This window comes from Aquarana catesbeiana, linkage group LG04 (assembly GCF_042186555.1).
Source record: "Aquarana catesbeiana isolate 2022-GZ linkage group LG04, ASM4218655v1, whole genome shotgun sequence".
Lineage (NCBI taxonomy): Eukaryota > Metazoa > Chordata > Amphibia > Anura > Ranidae > Aquarana > Aquarana catesbeiana.
Window position 1 is genome coordinate 656,403,923 of NC_133327.1, and position 16,834 is coordinate 656,420,756.

At 45.0% G+C, this 16,834-nt stretch overlaps 2 protein-coding genes across 2 annotated transcripts in view; both read left to right on the forward strand.

Moving 5' to 3' along the window:
- Positions 1-16,834, forward strand: part of EPAS1 (endothelial PAS domain protein 1) — a 510,313-nt gene that overhangs the window by 36,752 nt on the left and 456,727 nt on the right. The gene's annotated exons all lie outside the window — the stretch shown is intronic.
- The window catches only part of LOC141140934 (S1 RNA-binding domain-containing protein 1-like), a gene marked incomplete at its 5' end in the record, with an annotated part of 149,507 nt that continues 132,981 nt past the window's right edge, over positions 309-16,834 (forward strand). Inside the window, 5 exon segments of the mRNA XM_073628488.1 lie at positions 309-477; positions 2,913-3,030; positions 5,742-5,871; positions 9,048-9,144; positions 14,520-14,667. Of these exon segments, the coding sequence (XP_073484589.1) occupies positions 309-477; positions 2,913-3,030; positions 5,742-5,871; positions 9,048-9,144; positions 14,520-14,667 (662 nt within the window).

The following is a 16,834-nucleotide window of genomic DNA, read 5'->3' on the forward strand; positions in this document are numbered from 1 at the left end:
TAATCGGCAGGCGCCAACGGACATCAAGTACCAGCCGCTGGGTATATTAACATCAGGAGGGGATCGCCGGTGGCGAGCACCCCATACCCAGGAGTGTCAGATCACGTACCGACCGCCCTGCCGCTGTAAATGTGTGTGGGGCGGTCGCTAAGCAGGTAATTTGCTTTAGATGTCAGGTGGTGGTTGTAAGAAAAACTCGAGGGGAAGCTGATATTGGTAATGGACAGACCCCCATATTTTTCTGAGCCAGCCTAGGGAATACATTTCCAGATCAGTAATGAGCTATATGGTGACATCTTCTTCCTTTTAGGTTCTGGCGGAGCGCACCAATGTGGAGCCCTGGGTTTGCGCTCATCTGATTCAGCTGTTCCAGGCGGAGAACACCATTCCATTTATTGCCCGCTACAGAAAAGAACTCCTCAACAATTATGATGCCGATGTACTGCGAGAAATACAGCAAGCCTTGGAGGAATTGAGGTAAGATTTTTTCTTTTCCAATATTTTTATTCAGAGTTTTTCCAAAAGATATAAAATTCAATTTTTACATATTTTGTTTGAGGTATTAGAACAGATAACAAGTTATTTATATATTATAAACAAAAAAGAAAGAAATAGGGAGGTTACACAACACATAATCACATGAGGTAAGATTTTTTAAATCGGTTTAAATTTGTATTGCAATCGAATATATACACTGATCAACCATCACACATGACCATCCTAACCTGTCGAGACATGGACTCCGCTAGACCTCTGAAGGTATGCTGTAGTATGTGCCACCAAGATATCCTTTAACCCCCCCAGTTATAGTTTAAAATCGCATGACAAGTCGCACACTATTGTCCGCAATAAGCAGTCCAAATAGGTTCAACTCCGACTCCACCGATTTTGAAAGTAGTTCTTGCACTACTTTTTCCAAGCTCAGGTGCAACTGTGCACCAAGTCATACAGATGTCTTCCAAGTAGCGCTAAGGCCCTTTTCACATTTGTGCGACTTGTCCTGTGACTTGGGACTGCAAAGTTGCATGACAAGTCGTACCCCCATGATTTCCAATGAGTACCATTCATATCTGTGCAACTTCAAGTTGCACCGATTTCAAAGTAGTCCCTGTACTACTTTGGTCTGACTTTGATGCGAGTTGAGGTCTGTAGACCTCAAGATTGCACAGGCGTTCCCTGAAATCATGTCAAAATCTTGGCCGCGAAATTGCAGCCAAATTGCGCAACTTTCAATTCGCAGCAGTCTGAAAGGGGCCTGAGTAGTATGACTTTGAAATCGTGAAGAATCGCACAATTTCAATGTCTCGATTGGTGTTAGGCTTAACGTACACGGGACGTTTTACAACCTCTCCTGAACGTTTAAAAATGCAGTTTTGCCGCGATTAAATGCCGCGTTTGCGTTTTAGAAGCGTTTTTTTTTCTTTTCCAAATAGTCAAAAATTTAAAACGCCTGTAAACGAAACGCGGCTAAACGAGAGTTACCGCGTTTACAAGCTGTTACAGGCATTTGGCGTTTCAAATGCCTCTGAACATCCCACCTGAACAAATTGTTTTGCTTTCCAAAAAATGCTTCTAAACTCAACTGCCTAGAAATGACTATAAACGCCCCTGTGTACATGGACTGATGAGATAACAGAGGAGAGTTCAGGGGCAGCTGAAGAAAAAACACAAAACTGCTCCTAAACATCCGTTTACCAGCAGCAGTGTACATGAGGCCTAAAAGTGATTTGTTAAGATCACCTTATAAAACAACCCATTCAGTTTAACCACTTGCTGACCAGGCACTGTACATAGACTGCAGCAGGTTGACTCTATTGCGCGAAACTCTGTTCCTGTACGTCATTCCGTGCAATAGGCAAGGGGGGGGGCGCACGCTAATTGGCCAAAGGGAGAGCCAATCAATGGGTCTGGTGGACATCCACGATCGCTTCCCAGAGACACAGAGGACGGTGGTCTGCTGATGTAAACAAGGCAGATCGCCGTTCTGTCAGGTATGAACAGAGTGATCTTTGTGTTCCTGCTGTTCATCCAGTAAGCACCGCCCAAGGACACACTTAACCCTTTGATCGCCCCTGGTGTTAACCCCCTCCCAGCCAGTGCCATTAGTACAGTGACAGTGAATATTTTTAGCACTGATTACTGTATTAGTGTCACTGGTTCCCAAAAAGTGTCAGCGTCCAACTGTCCGCCACAATATCACAGTCCCACTATCAGTCGCTGATCTCTGGCGCTGCCATTACTAGTAAAAGAAATAAAAAAATTTAAAATGGGGGAAAAAAAGAAATAAAAAATACCATAGTTTGTAGAAACTATAACTTGGTAATCAATATATGCTTATTGAGATTTTTTTTTTTTTTTACCAAAAATATGTAGCAAAATTAATATTGGCCTAAATTGAAGAAATTTTGATTTTTTTTTTTTCTTTACACATTTTCTTTTTTATTGCATACGTTTTATAGCAGAAAGTAAAACAATATATTTTTTTTCCTTTCAAAATTGTTGGTTTATAGCGCATAAAATAAAAACTGCAGAGACGATCAAATATCGCCAAAAGAAAGCTCTATTTGTGGGAAAAAAAGGACGTCAATTTTATCTGGGTACAAGGTCGCATTACTGCGCAATTGTCAATTAAAATAACACAGTGCCGTATTGCAAAAAAAAAAAAAAATGACCTGGTCATGAAGGGGGGTAAATCTTCCGGAGGTCAGGTGGTTAAATTCTGTCGAAAATATGCACATGAATAATTGTATAATAACATTTGAAGTAAAACACAGGTGACCTATAATAATAATAATAATAAAAAAAAATGACATCACATTATTATGCAGATTAAGGATTAATTAAAGGATTAAGATGAGTTCATCATGAATTATTTCTGGTCTAATTGTTTGACCTTTGACACCTTCCTGTAGGTCTGTAGCTAGAAAGGCTCATTCACTGATAGAGAAGCTGAGGAAAGAAGGGAAGCTGAATGCCGGCCTACACAATGAGATGCTAAACTGCAGGACCTTGGATGAGATTGAGCATGTGGTCAGGATTTCTAATAATAGATTATATTTCTCTATAAAAGATGTTTTTGGTATATATGGAGTGGAGCCTCTCGCTGTCTTCTCTCAGGGTTCTAGTAATGATCTCCAGAATAACTGAGAGCTAAAGTGAAGATATCAGTTTTGGATGATTGGTCCTTCACCACTTGTGGACCAGCGACTTACCAGAACGTCGCTTGACTTTCAGTGGTTATACCTATATAGTTTCATTAGTTAGTCTGGTTTAAAAAAAAGACAAAATGTCCTCCCAGTTCAACCAGTAAAAAGGAGACAGCAATACAAAATTTATTTTTACAATTCTATATGCACAATCCCATACCCACAGTTGATCCAGAGGAAGGGAAAAAAAACCCCTGCAGGCATCATCCCTGTATTGTTTTTTTTTGTAAGCTGTCTTACTTGTAAAAAAAGCAATCCTAGCAGCCAATTAGCCACTGGATTGCTTTTTCAAGCAGCAGGAGGGGACCACTTCCCACCCCCAACCCCCTGCCACCTTCTGCGACCCGTCCCACTGTTGAAGCCAAGAGTGCAACCAGCAGACTGGAGCGACTCTCATCATCTCTATGGTCTAAGACAGTGGTCTCCATACTGCATTCCGGGGGCTGGATGTGGCTTATCTTTATCTGGCCATTGGGGAACTTCCCTCTGATACAAGGTACTATTCCCTCCACTGACATCAACAATGGAACATCATTTCTGCCACTGACACCAACAATGGGCCATTATTTCTGACATCAACGATGGGGCACTTTTCCTCCCACTGACATCCATGATGGGGCACTATTCCTCCCACTGACACCAATGATGGGCCACTATTCCTCCCACTGACACCAATGATGGGGCACTATTCCTCCCACTGACACCAATGATGGGGCACTATTCCTCCCACTGATACCAATAATGGGGCACTATTCCTCCCACTGACACCAGTGATGGGGCACTATTCCTTCCACTGACACCAATGATGGGGCACTATTCCTCCTATTGACACCAATGATGGGGCACTATTCTTCCCACTGACACCAATGATGGGGCACTATTCCTCCCACTGATACCAATGATGGGGCACTATTCCTCACACTGACACCAATGATGGTGCACTATTCCTCCCACTGATACTCATGACGGGGCACTATTCCTCCCTCTGACACCAATGATGAGGCACTATTCCTCCCACTGACACCAATGATGGGGCACTATTCCTCCCACTGATACCAATGATGGGGCGCTATTCCTCCCACTGATACCAATGATGGGGCACTATTCCTCACACTGACACCAATGATGGGGCGCTATTCCTCCCACTGATACCAATGATGGGGCACTATTCCTCACACTGACACCAATGATGGGGCGCTATTCCTCCCACTGATACCAATGATGGGGCACTATTCCTCACACTGATACCAATGATGGGGCGCTATTCCTCCCACTGATACCAATGATGGGGCACTATTCCTCCCACTGATACCCATGATGGGGTCCTATTTACTCTTACTGACTCCAAGACACTTCTTCTCCCACTGGCCAGAGTCTGGCCCCTCTAAAGCCTATAGGACAGTAAGCCGGCTCTTTGTTTAGAAAGTTTGGAGACCCCTGGTATAAGAAATTGAAGTGATGAGCATTTCATTACTTCTGGTTTTGCGGTTGTAAACAAACCCTTTGTGTTTTAAAAAGAAGCATCTTGGGATGACCAGAAGCTTTTAGTTGCAGAGGAGAGATCTGAGGTCTCAATCGCCCAATTAACACAATCGGGGAAATCCATCCAGCAGCACTATTGTATTTTACCAGTGGGGGGGGGGGAGCCTTCCTGGATAGCAGAAAACAGTGGTTTCTGCTGGTGGCTACAGCCGTTGGCAGTAATAGCATGCCAAAAAACATGACAGGCTGGGTGTACCTTATTCTATCAATGGATTGACTTGGGTACAATCAGCCTGCTCATACATGGATTGAATTTCAGCTGGTCCCTGCTGAACTGGCCCAATTTCCATCCATGTATGGCCGGCCTCAAGGAGAGGTATAACCAAAGATATTTTGGCTATACTACTTCTCCTTGGGATTACAGGAGTTCGTTCTGCACTCCTATGACCCATATTCAACCAACAACAGGATAAAGTCCTTTGTCAGATAACGTCACTGAGCTGGTCCAGGCTATGAAAAGATCCTGACCATATGGGATCCACTCGGCAGTATAGACTGGCACCTGGCTCAGCCTCTTGGCGATCTGCTGAAAGCCTGAGCCGGACTCTTCTACCCCTCCACAGCCCAGCGCTCCGGAGAGTACTGGAGGGGCAGAACAGCTAGCCAGTGACTCAGTCATCGTTCTCTTCTCAGAGCAGGAGAACTGAGCAATCAGCGGTGTTTGATCGCTCGGTTCTCAGTCTTAGAGCTGGCAGGGGACATTGGATCGATGCTGCATCCACCTAGGTGAGTATTGATATCTATTTTTTTTCCATAACCCGTTCTTCTCTTATTATGATTGAGAGCCGTCGGGACAAGTTCCCAATCACGTTACCACTAACAGCCAATTACAATGTTTACGTGATTGAGAAGCCCGTCCAGTCGCCCCCCGTGTGTTATGACCCAGTTAAAAGGGCCACAGCAAGTGGGAAGGGATTAATTGATCTCCACTAATTGTTCTGATGTGTATAGATAAGTGTAATGGAGGACTGACTCTTCTTGTGTCTTGCACAGTACGCACCATTCAAAACTGGAACCAAAGCGCAAAGAGCCAGACAGCTTGGACTTGAGCCCGCCGCCAAAGCTCTGATTGAAACTCCTCAGCAGTTGAACTTGCAAATGTATATAAAGGGCGACACGGAAGGTACAGGATATGGATTGTTTGGATTTTTGTCTTTTAACCACTTGCCGATCGCCCTATAAGAGATTTACTGCTACAGGGCGGCCGTTCTGTGCAGAATCACCTATATATACGTGATTCTGCAGTTCTGCATAGGGAGTGCACATACCGCTTCTACTGTCATTAATCACAGCAGAAGCCGATCAGCGGGTGCCGGCCAATGGATGACCACTGGCAACCGTGGATTGTAGAGGAGAGAGAAGAGATGGAGCAAGGCAGAGCTCCGTCCTGTCAGCAGGAATGTGGTGGATTTTGTTTCCCTGCAAGGCAGGAAATAAAATCCAGCACTTCCCTTAGTAAAAACACCTCCCTGTGTACACATAAACACTGGCTAGGCACACGGTTAACTCTTTGATCGCCCCTTAACCCCTTCCCAGCCGGTGTCAGTACAGTGATAGTGCATATTTTTAGCACCGATCACTGTATTTTTGTCACTGGTTCCCAAAAAGTGTCAAAACTGTCAGTGTTAGACTGTCTGTCGCAATATCGCAGTCCCGCTATAAGTCACTGATTGTCGGCATTACTAGAATTTAAAAAATAAAATCATTGCAGTATATATCCCATGGTTTGTAGCAGAAAGTAAAAAATTATATATATATATATATATATATATATATATATATATATATATATATATATATATATATATATATATATATATATATATATATATATATATATTTATTTATTTATTTTTTTACTTTCTGCTATAAAACATATCCAATAGAAAAAGTAAAAAAAAAAAATGTAATTTCTTCATAAATTTAGGCCAATATATATTCTGCTACATATTTTTGGTAAAAAAAACCCCAAAAATCCCAATAAGCGTATATTGATTGGTTTGTGCAAAAGTTATAGCAAATACAAACTATATATAATATATACTGCAATGATTTTATTTGTTTAATTCCAGTATTGCCGGTGTTCTGTCGAGAAGTGCTCCCCATCGGATAGTGCCTGGGCTGAAGGGCACATGATCAATGCATGCGCCGTACGTAACGGCACAACAGCTGATTTTAACATCAGCTGTTGTGACGGCGGGATGGCGCAGGCGCACATTAGCCGACAGATTTTTATGTCAGATTGTGCCCCGCGCTCCCGTGGCGAGTACATGTCTGTGATGGGCGGATTGCTACACGTTGTGGGCGGAATTTGATGAGCAGTGCTACAAAAAAATATAACTTTGTGGCGGGCGGATTTTTACATTATGAATCTGAAAAAAAAAAAAAAATCCTTTACTTCTCTTTTAAGGGGGTAAAACCTTCTGGGGCTTAAGTGGTTAAACAAAAAAAGAAAAACATGAAAAACGCGTCAAAATGTGGTGGCTTGTTTCAAGGCAACCAGTAGGTCATTTTTGAAGGCAGAGTATATGTTTTTGTATTAAACAAAACAAAAACTATATTATATATATATATATATATATATATATATATATATATATTTTTTTTTTTTAATACAATTTAAAAATGTATAAGTTGTAATATTTTAGGTAAGAATAAATATTGGACCTGGCACAGTGGTTTGCAAAGGTTATATTGGGGCTTGAAATGCTTTATTCGTTGTATTTCCATGGAGTCTGTTCTTTACGTGTCGGCCAGTAGAGGGCAGTGTTTCATAACTAACTGACAACCGTCTTCTATATTTGGGTTCAATATTACAAAAAATTGTTCTTTGTAATTCCTTAGTAGTAACTGAAGACTTGTTCTGTGTGCAGCACTGTATAACATGACTGCAGAAATAGCTGTGATTCCGGTTATTGTTTCAGCTGCTTAGTCATGATTAAAGAGAACCAGTCATCACTTTAAATCCTCTATAGGAGCAACATACATGGGAAACAGACATAAGAGTAATGCCTGCAACTTATTTTATAGTTCTGTGTTTTAGTACCTCATCTGCGCTTTATTAAGCGCCTGTATGTCACATATTGGGGGAGATTCACTAAAACTGGAGAGTACAAAATGTGGTGCAGCTCTACATGGAAACCAATCAGCTTCCAGGTTTTATTGTCAAAGCTAAATTGAAGAAGCTGAAGTTAGAAGCTGATTGGCTACCATACACAACTGCACCAGAGTTTGCACTCTCCAGTTTTAGTAAATGAGCCTCATTGTATCTTGCATTACCCCCTGCAAGCTCTGACGGCAGGGGGCACTTTTTTTTTTGGCAGATCTCAACTAGCCATGGTGGCCAAGCCTGGGTTCCACTCCCTCAAGGCTTCCCAGATTTACTATTGGTCAGCAAAGCAACCAGTAGTTATGATGTCTGTTTCCCTTTGGCATGATTTGCTATTTACCAGCCATTCAAATATTAGTGTGGTTGCCTCGAGTTTTATAATTGCAAAGGTACCCAGATAATGGCCATAAAACTATTTACAAATTTTCTTAACAAGCAAAAAAAGGAGCTTTAAGGTTCGGTTCACACTGATAGGATGCAGGAAACGGAAAGGAATCGCTGTGTTTCATGCCATCTGCTGCGGGTGTCATTTAAAAGTTATCACCCCCAAAAGCTGGTCGAAGAATGTAGTGTGTTTTGCTAAAATTGGATTGCAGGGGTATGAACACTCATGAGATCTGATTCCAGTGCGACAATTTGCAGCTATACAAAATGATGGGCTCAAATCGCACTGCACAAAATCACTTGGGATCTGCACAGGAATGCAGTGCGATTCCTGTGCGACTCACATGTAATGTGATGCTTAGGGCTAAGCATGCGGATTACATTTTTTGTGGGGGGGATTTTTACTGACACATAATACTCATACATTTTGGGGAGGTGCAATTTGGCATGTTCCCCTGAGATCTACCTGACCTTGTTCCGGCACTATACAGCACTGTAGGCAAGAGACAGTTCAGCGGGGGAGAAAAGGGTAGAAGAAAGCTAGACATCCTCCAGCCAAATAATGAAGCAAACTCTAGAAGACTTACTGAAGCTTCTAATGAACACTGTGAGAAGCTTGCAGTGTACAGTGAAATCCCAGTAATCTATCTCCGTACAGAGGAACCTGTACTACTGTACAATACAGAAGGTGATGCTGGAGTTTGGCTTTATAGTAATTTGCAGTGCTCTATATTATATGATTGCTTTATACATATACAAACATGCATACCAGTTCATCCTTTTAATGTTTTATTTTTCTGTTGAAGGTTTATTCACGCTTCAAGAAATTGAGATGGGAGTGCAGCACATTCTGGCAGACATGATTGCGAAAGACAAAGACACGCTGGATTACATTCGAAACCTGTAAGAGTAAATTGTCATTCCTCCCGCCATTCCTTTCTGCTATTCTCCCCACCAATCCCCCCCCCATTCACCATTCCTCCCACAGTTCCTCCCACCATTCACCATTCCTCCCACAGTTCCTCCCACCATTCACCATTCCCCCCGCCATTCCTCCCGGCTTTCCCCCACCATTCCTCCCACCATTCCTCCCCCCCCCCCCACCATTCCCCCCCCCGCCATTCCATTCCTCCCACCATTCCCCTCCCGCCATTCCTCCCACCATTCCTCCCGCCATTCCTCCCGCCATTCCCCCCACCATTCCCCCCCCACCATTCCCTTCCACCCCGCCATTCCTCCCGGCTTTCCCCCACCATTCCTTCCGCCATTCCCCCCGCCATTCCTCCCACCATTCCCCCCCCCGCCATTCCCCCCACCATTCCCCCCACGCCATTCCCTTCCACCCCGCCATTCCTCCCGGCTTTCCCCCACCATTCCCCCCCGCCATTCCCTTCTCCTCCCGCCATTCCTCCCACCATTCCCCCCTGCCATTCCCTTCCCCCCCGCCATTCCTCCCGGCTTTCCCCCACCATTCCTCCCACCACCCCCCCCCGCCATTCCTCCCGCCATTCCTCCCACCATTCCTCCCACCATTCCTCCCGCCATTCCCCCCGCCATTCCTCCCGCCATTCCCCCCGCCATTCCTCTCGCCATTCCTCCCACCATTCCTCCCACCATTCCTCCCGCCATTCCCCCCGCCATTCCTCCCGCTACCCCCTCCCACCATTCCTCCCGCCATTCCCCCCCCCCACTATTCCCTCCACCACTCCTCCCACCATTCCTTCCGCCATCCCTCCCGCCATCATCTGCAGATTGTCGGGCATGGTGTCCTGTCTATTACTCACTGAGGCCATGGCCGTCTTGGCGCCAAAGCGCCGCTCCTTTTAGCAGTGCTTTATCGCTGTTTAAGTGGCTCTTTTCAGCAGCTAGCAGGGCGCTTTTAACCCCAAAGAAGGAGTTAAAAACACCCGTGTTACGGCGCTTCCGAATCGCTTTTCAGGTGCTTCCGAAGCGCTGCCTATTCATCCCAGTGGGCAGAGGTGGGGTTAGGCGTGCTGTATACAGCGCTCCCAAACCGCCCCAAAGATTCTGCTTGCAGGACTTTTCCTAACGTCCCACAAGCGCACCGCCCCAGTGTGAAAAGCCACACCGAAATGAATAGGAGGCGGTTTTCAGACGCTATTTAGAGACTATTTCAAGCACTAAAGTGCCTGAAAACTTCCTCAGTGTGAAAGGGGTTATAGGGATCCAAAACCTAGAGAGTCTCTACCTGTGCATCTGTAAAGCTGATTTCCAGGTATGGCAATGTTTACATTGTTCTATTGGTCCAGCTTAGTAGTATGTATATTCCCCGTGGAAGTTGGCAATCCCTTTAGCAGGCACCACTACTACAGTAATTGCAGCTTCCTCCCGAGTCTCGGGTCCAGCGGCTTCACAGCTTGCTTGCTCTTCACAGGCGCCATTCACAGAGCACTTCCCATTTGCGGAATGAATGCAACATGCTCTCTGATTGGACAAGGTGGAGATCATGACTTTGCTACTCTGCCTCTCCCTCATCCAATCAGAGAATACTTTGCTTTCATTTGTAAGATGCAAAGGGGTTGGCTTACTAAACCCTGGAGAGTGCAAAATCTGGTGTAGCTGTGCATGGTAACCAATCAGCTTCCAGGTTTTTTGTCAAAGCTAAGTGAACAAGCTGAAGTTAGAAGCTGATTGGCTACCATGCACAGCTGCACCAGATTTTGCTCTCTCTGGTTTTAGTAAATCTCCTCCACAGTGTTCTCTGAATGGCACCCAAGCCGAGCAACGTCCTGTGTTCACAATGCAGCAGGGCCAGCCATTCAGCATGGGACCTGGAAGCAAGTGGACATCACTGTAGTAGCAGTGCCTGGTACTAAGATTTCCAGCTTCCATTGCTACAGGTATAACACAAACATACATACTTACTGGTCCAAGCTGGATCAATGTAACTATGTAAAAATTGCCATACCTAATCTTCAGACCCTTCTGAATCCTTCCTTTCCTATTCCTGGGGACATTTGTCCCCCCTATTTCTTGTCCTGGCATCACAGGGACAGGAAATGAAGGAAAATCTCTCCAGTGGGGTCACAGCCACAAATTAAATTCTGCTAACCCTCTCCTACTCTATTAGAAATGGTTGGAGTTGAGCTTTGTTTTTACACTGATGTTGTAATATCAGATTCACATAGTAGGATGGCTACAGATGCAGCACGGTTCTCACTTTTTTTTTTCTCTTATTTGGAAAGTTCTTAAAGTGATTGTAAACGATCACCTTGTAATTTTAATCCATTCAGTTTAAAATAGGAATGAAGGCAAAACAAAAAAAAATTATAAATTCCTTTTTTCCCTCTTTTTATAAGTGATCACATTCCCTCTGTCCTCAGCTGCATACGACCCGGGGAGAGTAGAAACCACAGCACACCGAGCTTCCCAGTAAATAGGTGTGCAGCGGGGGGCATCTCAGGACAAGTCTGATCATTGGAGGAGAGTACATGGAGTTCCCAGCACAGCTAGAGAACTGACCACAGTGTGTTCTCCTGCTTGGTGTGGTCAGTTTTTAATAGCAAAGCAGAGGGACTGGCAGGAACACCAGGGATTTTACATAAAGGAAGCAATACAAAGAGAACAGGAGACTTTCTCATACAAGTACATGGTGCAGCAGCCACATGTCAGGAATATGAAGTGTTGGGGTAACAAACACTTTAAAGTGATTGTAAAGGCTATTTTTTTTTAAATAACAAACATATCAGACCTACCTCCTCTGTGCAGTTGGTTTCGTACAGAGCAGCCGGGATCCTCCTCTTCTCGGGTCCCTATTTGCTGCTCCTGGCCCCTCCCTCCTTTGAGTGCCCCTTAGTCAGCAGCTTGGTACAGGGGGCACCCAAGCCTAGTCAAAACTTCATGTATCCATTCACACACGGAGCCCCGACCTGGCCCTGCCCCCTCTCTCCCCTGTTTGGCTGACTGACTTTGATTAACAGCTGCGGGAGCCAATGGCGCCGCTGCTCTGTCTCAGCCAATCAGGAGGAGTGTACAGGATGGCTGAGGAGATCGTGGACATCGCTGGAGAGAGAAGGGGCTGAGGTGAGTAATTGGGGGGTGCTGGGAGGGCTGCTAGACACAGAAGGTTTTTTATCTTAAAGGGGTTGTAAACCCTCGTGTTTTTTCACCTTAATGCATTCTATGCATTAAGGTGAAAAAACACCTGGCAGTCACTGGCCCCCCAGCCCTCATGTTTTACTTGCCTGAGCCCTGGAATTCACTTGGCGGTGATGCGCTGTCCCTCTCTCCACGGGTCTCAGCTCTTGATTGGATAGATTGATAGCAGCTCAGCCATTGGCTCCCGCTGCTATCAATCAAATCCAATGAAGCGGGGGGCGGGGCCGAGTCCGCCATTCGTGTCTATGGACACAAATGCTGGACTCGAGAGCGCGCCTGCAAGGTAACTCCATCGGGAGAGCGCTTCTCTTCACTGACAGGGGGATCTGTCAGTGTAAACAGACAGTCCCCCTTCTGACAGAGAAGTAGAGAGAGATCAGCTGTTCTTAGTGATCGAGAACAGCGATCTCTGTGTACTCCCAGTCAGTCCCCTACCCCCCGCAGTTAGAAACACCTCCCTAGGGAACACCTAACCCCTTGATCGCCCCCCCTAGTGTTAACCTCTTCCCTGTCAGCGTCATTTATACAGTAATCAGTGGCTATTTTTATCTCGGATCACTGTAATAATGTCACTGGTCCCAACAAGTGTCCGATCTGTCCGCTGCAATGTCGCAGTCTCGCTAAAAATCACTCACTGCCATAACTAGTAAAAAAAAAAAATTTTTATAATAAAAATGCCACAAATCTATCCCCTATTTTGTAGACACTATAACTTTTGCGCAAACCAATCAATATACACTTATTGCTTATTGATCAAATGTAACCAAAAGAAAGCTCCAGTGTTGTGGGAAAAAAATATTGTATAAGTACAGTGTCGCATGACCGCGCAATTGTCAGTTAAAGCAATGCAGTGCCGTATCGTAAAAAATGGCCTGGTCATTAAGGGGGTAAATCCTTCCGGGGCTGAAGTGGTTACGTTAAAAAGCCTTTTTTGTGCAGCAGCCTCCCCAGCACCCCCTAATACCTGAGCCCCATCTCTATCCAGCGATGTCCACGAATCCCTCGGCAGTCCGGGACTCTCGCTCCTGATTGGCTGAGCAGCGGTGCCATTGACTCCCGTGGCTGTCAATCAAAGTCAGTTGTCCAATTAGGTGTGAGAAGGGGCGGGCCGTTCAACAGCTCTGTGTCTGAATGGACACATGGAGTTTTGGTGCCCCCATAGCAAGCTGCTTACTGTGTGGGGGGGGGGGGGGGGGGCGGCACTCGACAGGAGGGAGGGGCCAGGAGCACAGAAGAGGGACCAGAGAAGAGAAGGATCCGGGCTGCTCTGTGCAAAACCAACTACAAAAGAGGAGGTAAGTAGAACATGTTGTTTTTTTTTTTTTTTTTTTTTTTTAAAACAGACTTTGCAATCACTTTAAGGTTAGTAAAGAAGGTGAAGCTGTGTTCACTTCAACCATCCTATCACATGCTAGAAAACATCCAAATTTCTCATTTGTGTAATTGGGTATTCAAAGTGAACACAACTTTCTAAACTTGGTGAACATATGCGATCAAAATTGAATGTTTATTTTTCCCTGGTGAAGTCTCCACCTTTTTAAGGCTTGTTCTCACATGTGGCAGCCCTTGCCACCTCTCTGAAAAACTGTCTGTGGTGGGTTACTTTTCAGAGTGAGTTTGACAGGCGAATACCAGAGCACTCGGTATCTGGTGCATACAGAACATAGTAACCAATCCACTTCTAACTTCAGCTTGTTCAATTAAGCTTTGGCAATAAAACCTGAAAGCTGATTGGTTTCTATGTAGAGCTGCTCCAGATTTTGCACTCTCCAGTTTTAGTGAATGATCCCCAATATGTCCTGTTTTAACCCTAAAAAGGCTGAACCTCTGTGCCTCAACTGCCTGCATTGCATGTACTTGCAGGGTTGATAAGACACGCCCATACATTTAAACGGGACACATTTTGGTGGTCCTGACTGCCAAATATGAAATGTGGTTTAAATTTTGCCTCTAAGCAAAGCATCTTGGCCGCAGCATGTGTTCAGCCGCGAGTAGCTGCATGCCCTTCTTTAGGTGGTTGGTCAGTCAGAGTTGTGGCAACCGACGCTCAGCTGCCTGTTTTTACCACCCCCTGGCCACCAGTGTAAACAAACGCTAACCAGCCTTATAGACTTTCATAGTGCTAACTCTTTTTTTTTTTTTTTTTTTTTTACTTTTAGGTGTACACAAAATGACGTCACTATCAATTCGACATTGGCTAAAGCTACAGGCAAGGAAAAGGAAAAAGAAGGAAATGTAAAAGATGTGGACAACTTTCATTTATATCACAACTTTTCCTGCAATATAAATAGAATTAAACACCACCAAGTAAGTGCAATGGACATCTCATTGTGTTTTATGGTGACATTACGGTGTGCACTGGTTCCTCCTGAGCTGAATTTTTTTCTATTTTTTTTTTTTTTTTTAAAGTGGAACTAAGCCCCGGTTCACACTGATGCGGGTTAGAAATCGTTCAGCTGAACTCACACAATTTCAAGCCAGCAATGCAGGCCGACTTAGGGGGCGAATTGACAAACATCTATGCGGGTTCATGCACAGATGTCTATTCAAATCGTCTCTGAAGTCGCCGAAAGTAGTACAGGAACTACTTTTGGGAATCGGTGCAGCGCCGCAGCGTCACACCAATTCTGTCGGTTTCATTGCCGGTGTCTTGCCGAGAAAGTTCCCCCGGCGGATAAGGACCCCCCTCTACTGTGCAGGCGCAGCACTTGCGTAGTACGAACGACTAGGAGCCGCCGAAAATAGCCAAAGATGAAAATCTTCAATCAGCTGTACACGGCGCCTGTGCCCTGGGTCCAGGTTGAAGCCCCACCATCCAAGTGGACCTAGAGGGGGAATAAAAAAGTGCAGAGCGAAGCGAGGCCGTGCCCGAAGCGTGGCGAGCGGCCCTCTTACAGGCGCCGTGTACAGCTGATTTCTATTCTATTCGGCTATTTCCGTCGGCTCCTACTGCGCAAGCGCTGTGCCTGCGCAGTAGAGGGAGGTCCTTATCCGCTGAGGGGAACTTTCTCGGCAGAACACTGGCAATATCCGTCGATTTGGCATGCGATTTGACCTGTGAAAATCGGCCCAATGTGAACGTGGGCTAAAAGTGTCAGTAAATGGAGAAAATAAAAACTTCCAGGCCCCCTGCAAGATAATGTCATAATGTGCTAGTATGCAAAAGACCTTAAAATGAAGCCCTCCAGCGGCGTGCTGTCACCGCTGACAGGGCTTCCATCTTCACTCAGTCTGACTTCTGGGTCTGCGGACTCCCGCTGTTTGACTGGATGAGCCGCGATGACATCACTTCCACATGTGCACATGGGAACGGCGGAACAGTATGTATACACCGGTGCCATCACCAGCTGCAGAAGAAGTGAATATCTCCTAAACGGTGGATGTTTAGGAAATATTCACTTTACTTACAAACAAGCTTTATTATAGGCTTACCTGTAGGTAAAAGTTGCTGGAAAGGATTACTACCACTTTAAGGCAGCATTTTACAAAATAATTGCAAGGTCCATAAAGACTTGGATGAGAGAGTTTGGGGTGGAGGAACTTGACTGGCCTGCACAGAGTCCTGACCTCAACCTGATAGAACACCTTTGGGATGAATTAGAGCGGCGACTGTGAGCCAGGCCTTCTCATCCAACATCAGTGCCTGACCTCGTAAATGCGCTTCTGGAAGAATGGTCAAACATTCCCATAGACACACTCCTAAACCTTGTGGACAGCCTTCCCAGAAGAGTTGAAGCTGTTATAACTGCAAAGGGAGGGCCAACTCAATATTGAACCCTACAGACTAAGACTGGGATGCCATTAAAGTTCGTGTGTGTGTAAAGGTAGGCGTCCCAATACTTTTGGTAAGATAGTGTATGTATGAATGTGAGTTAGGGACCTGAGATTGTAAGCTCCTTGAGGGCAGGGACTGATGGAAATATGCAATACATTTGTAAAACGCTGCATAAATTGACGGCGCTATGCACGTACCTTTAATAAATAAAAATATATATAAAGAGCACCTGTCACAGTCAATGGTATTACAAGGGATGTTGTTCATCTCTTATAATAGCAATAAAGTTGATTAAAAAAAAAAATAAAGGTACTGTGTAAAAAAAAAAAAAAAAAAAGAGAAAGAAGTAGTGCCCTGTCCCCTTTGGTTTATGTGCAAAGGCGCATGTTCAGGTAGGTCCCTGGCGCATATTATGTAAACAGCAATCGTATCACACATGTAAGGTATTGCCGCAAATGTCAGAGCAACAGCAATATTTCTAGTGTCAGACCTCCTCTGTAGCTCTAAACTGGTTACCTTTTAAAGCATCGCCTATGGAAACTGTTGGGCTCCATTCACATCTTGGCGTATGGGGGCGACAATCGCGGTAAAATCACGCAAATAGAATCGCGGGTCGCCCAAAAGAAGCTCATGTACTTCTTTTGGGCGACAGGCGTCCTGCCATTCTGTTCGGACGATTTTACCGCAATTGACGCCTGA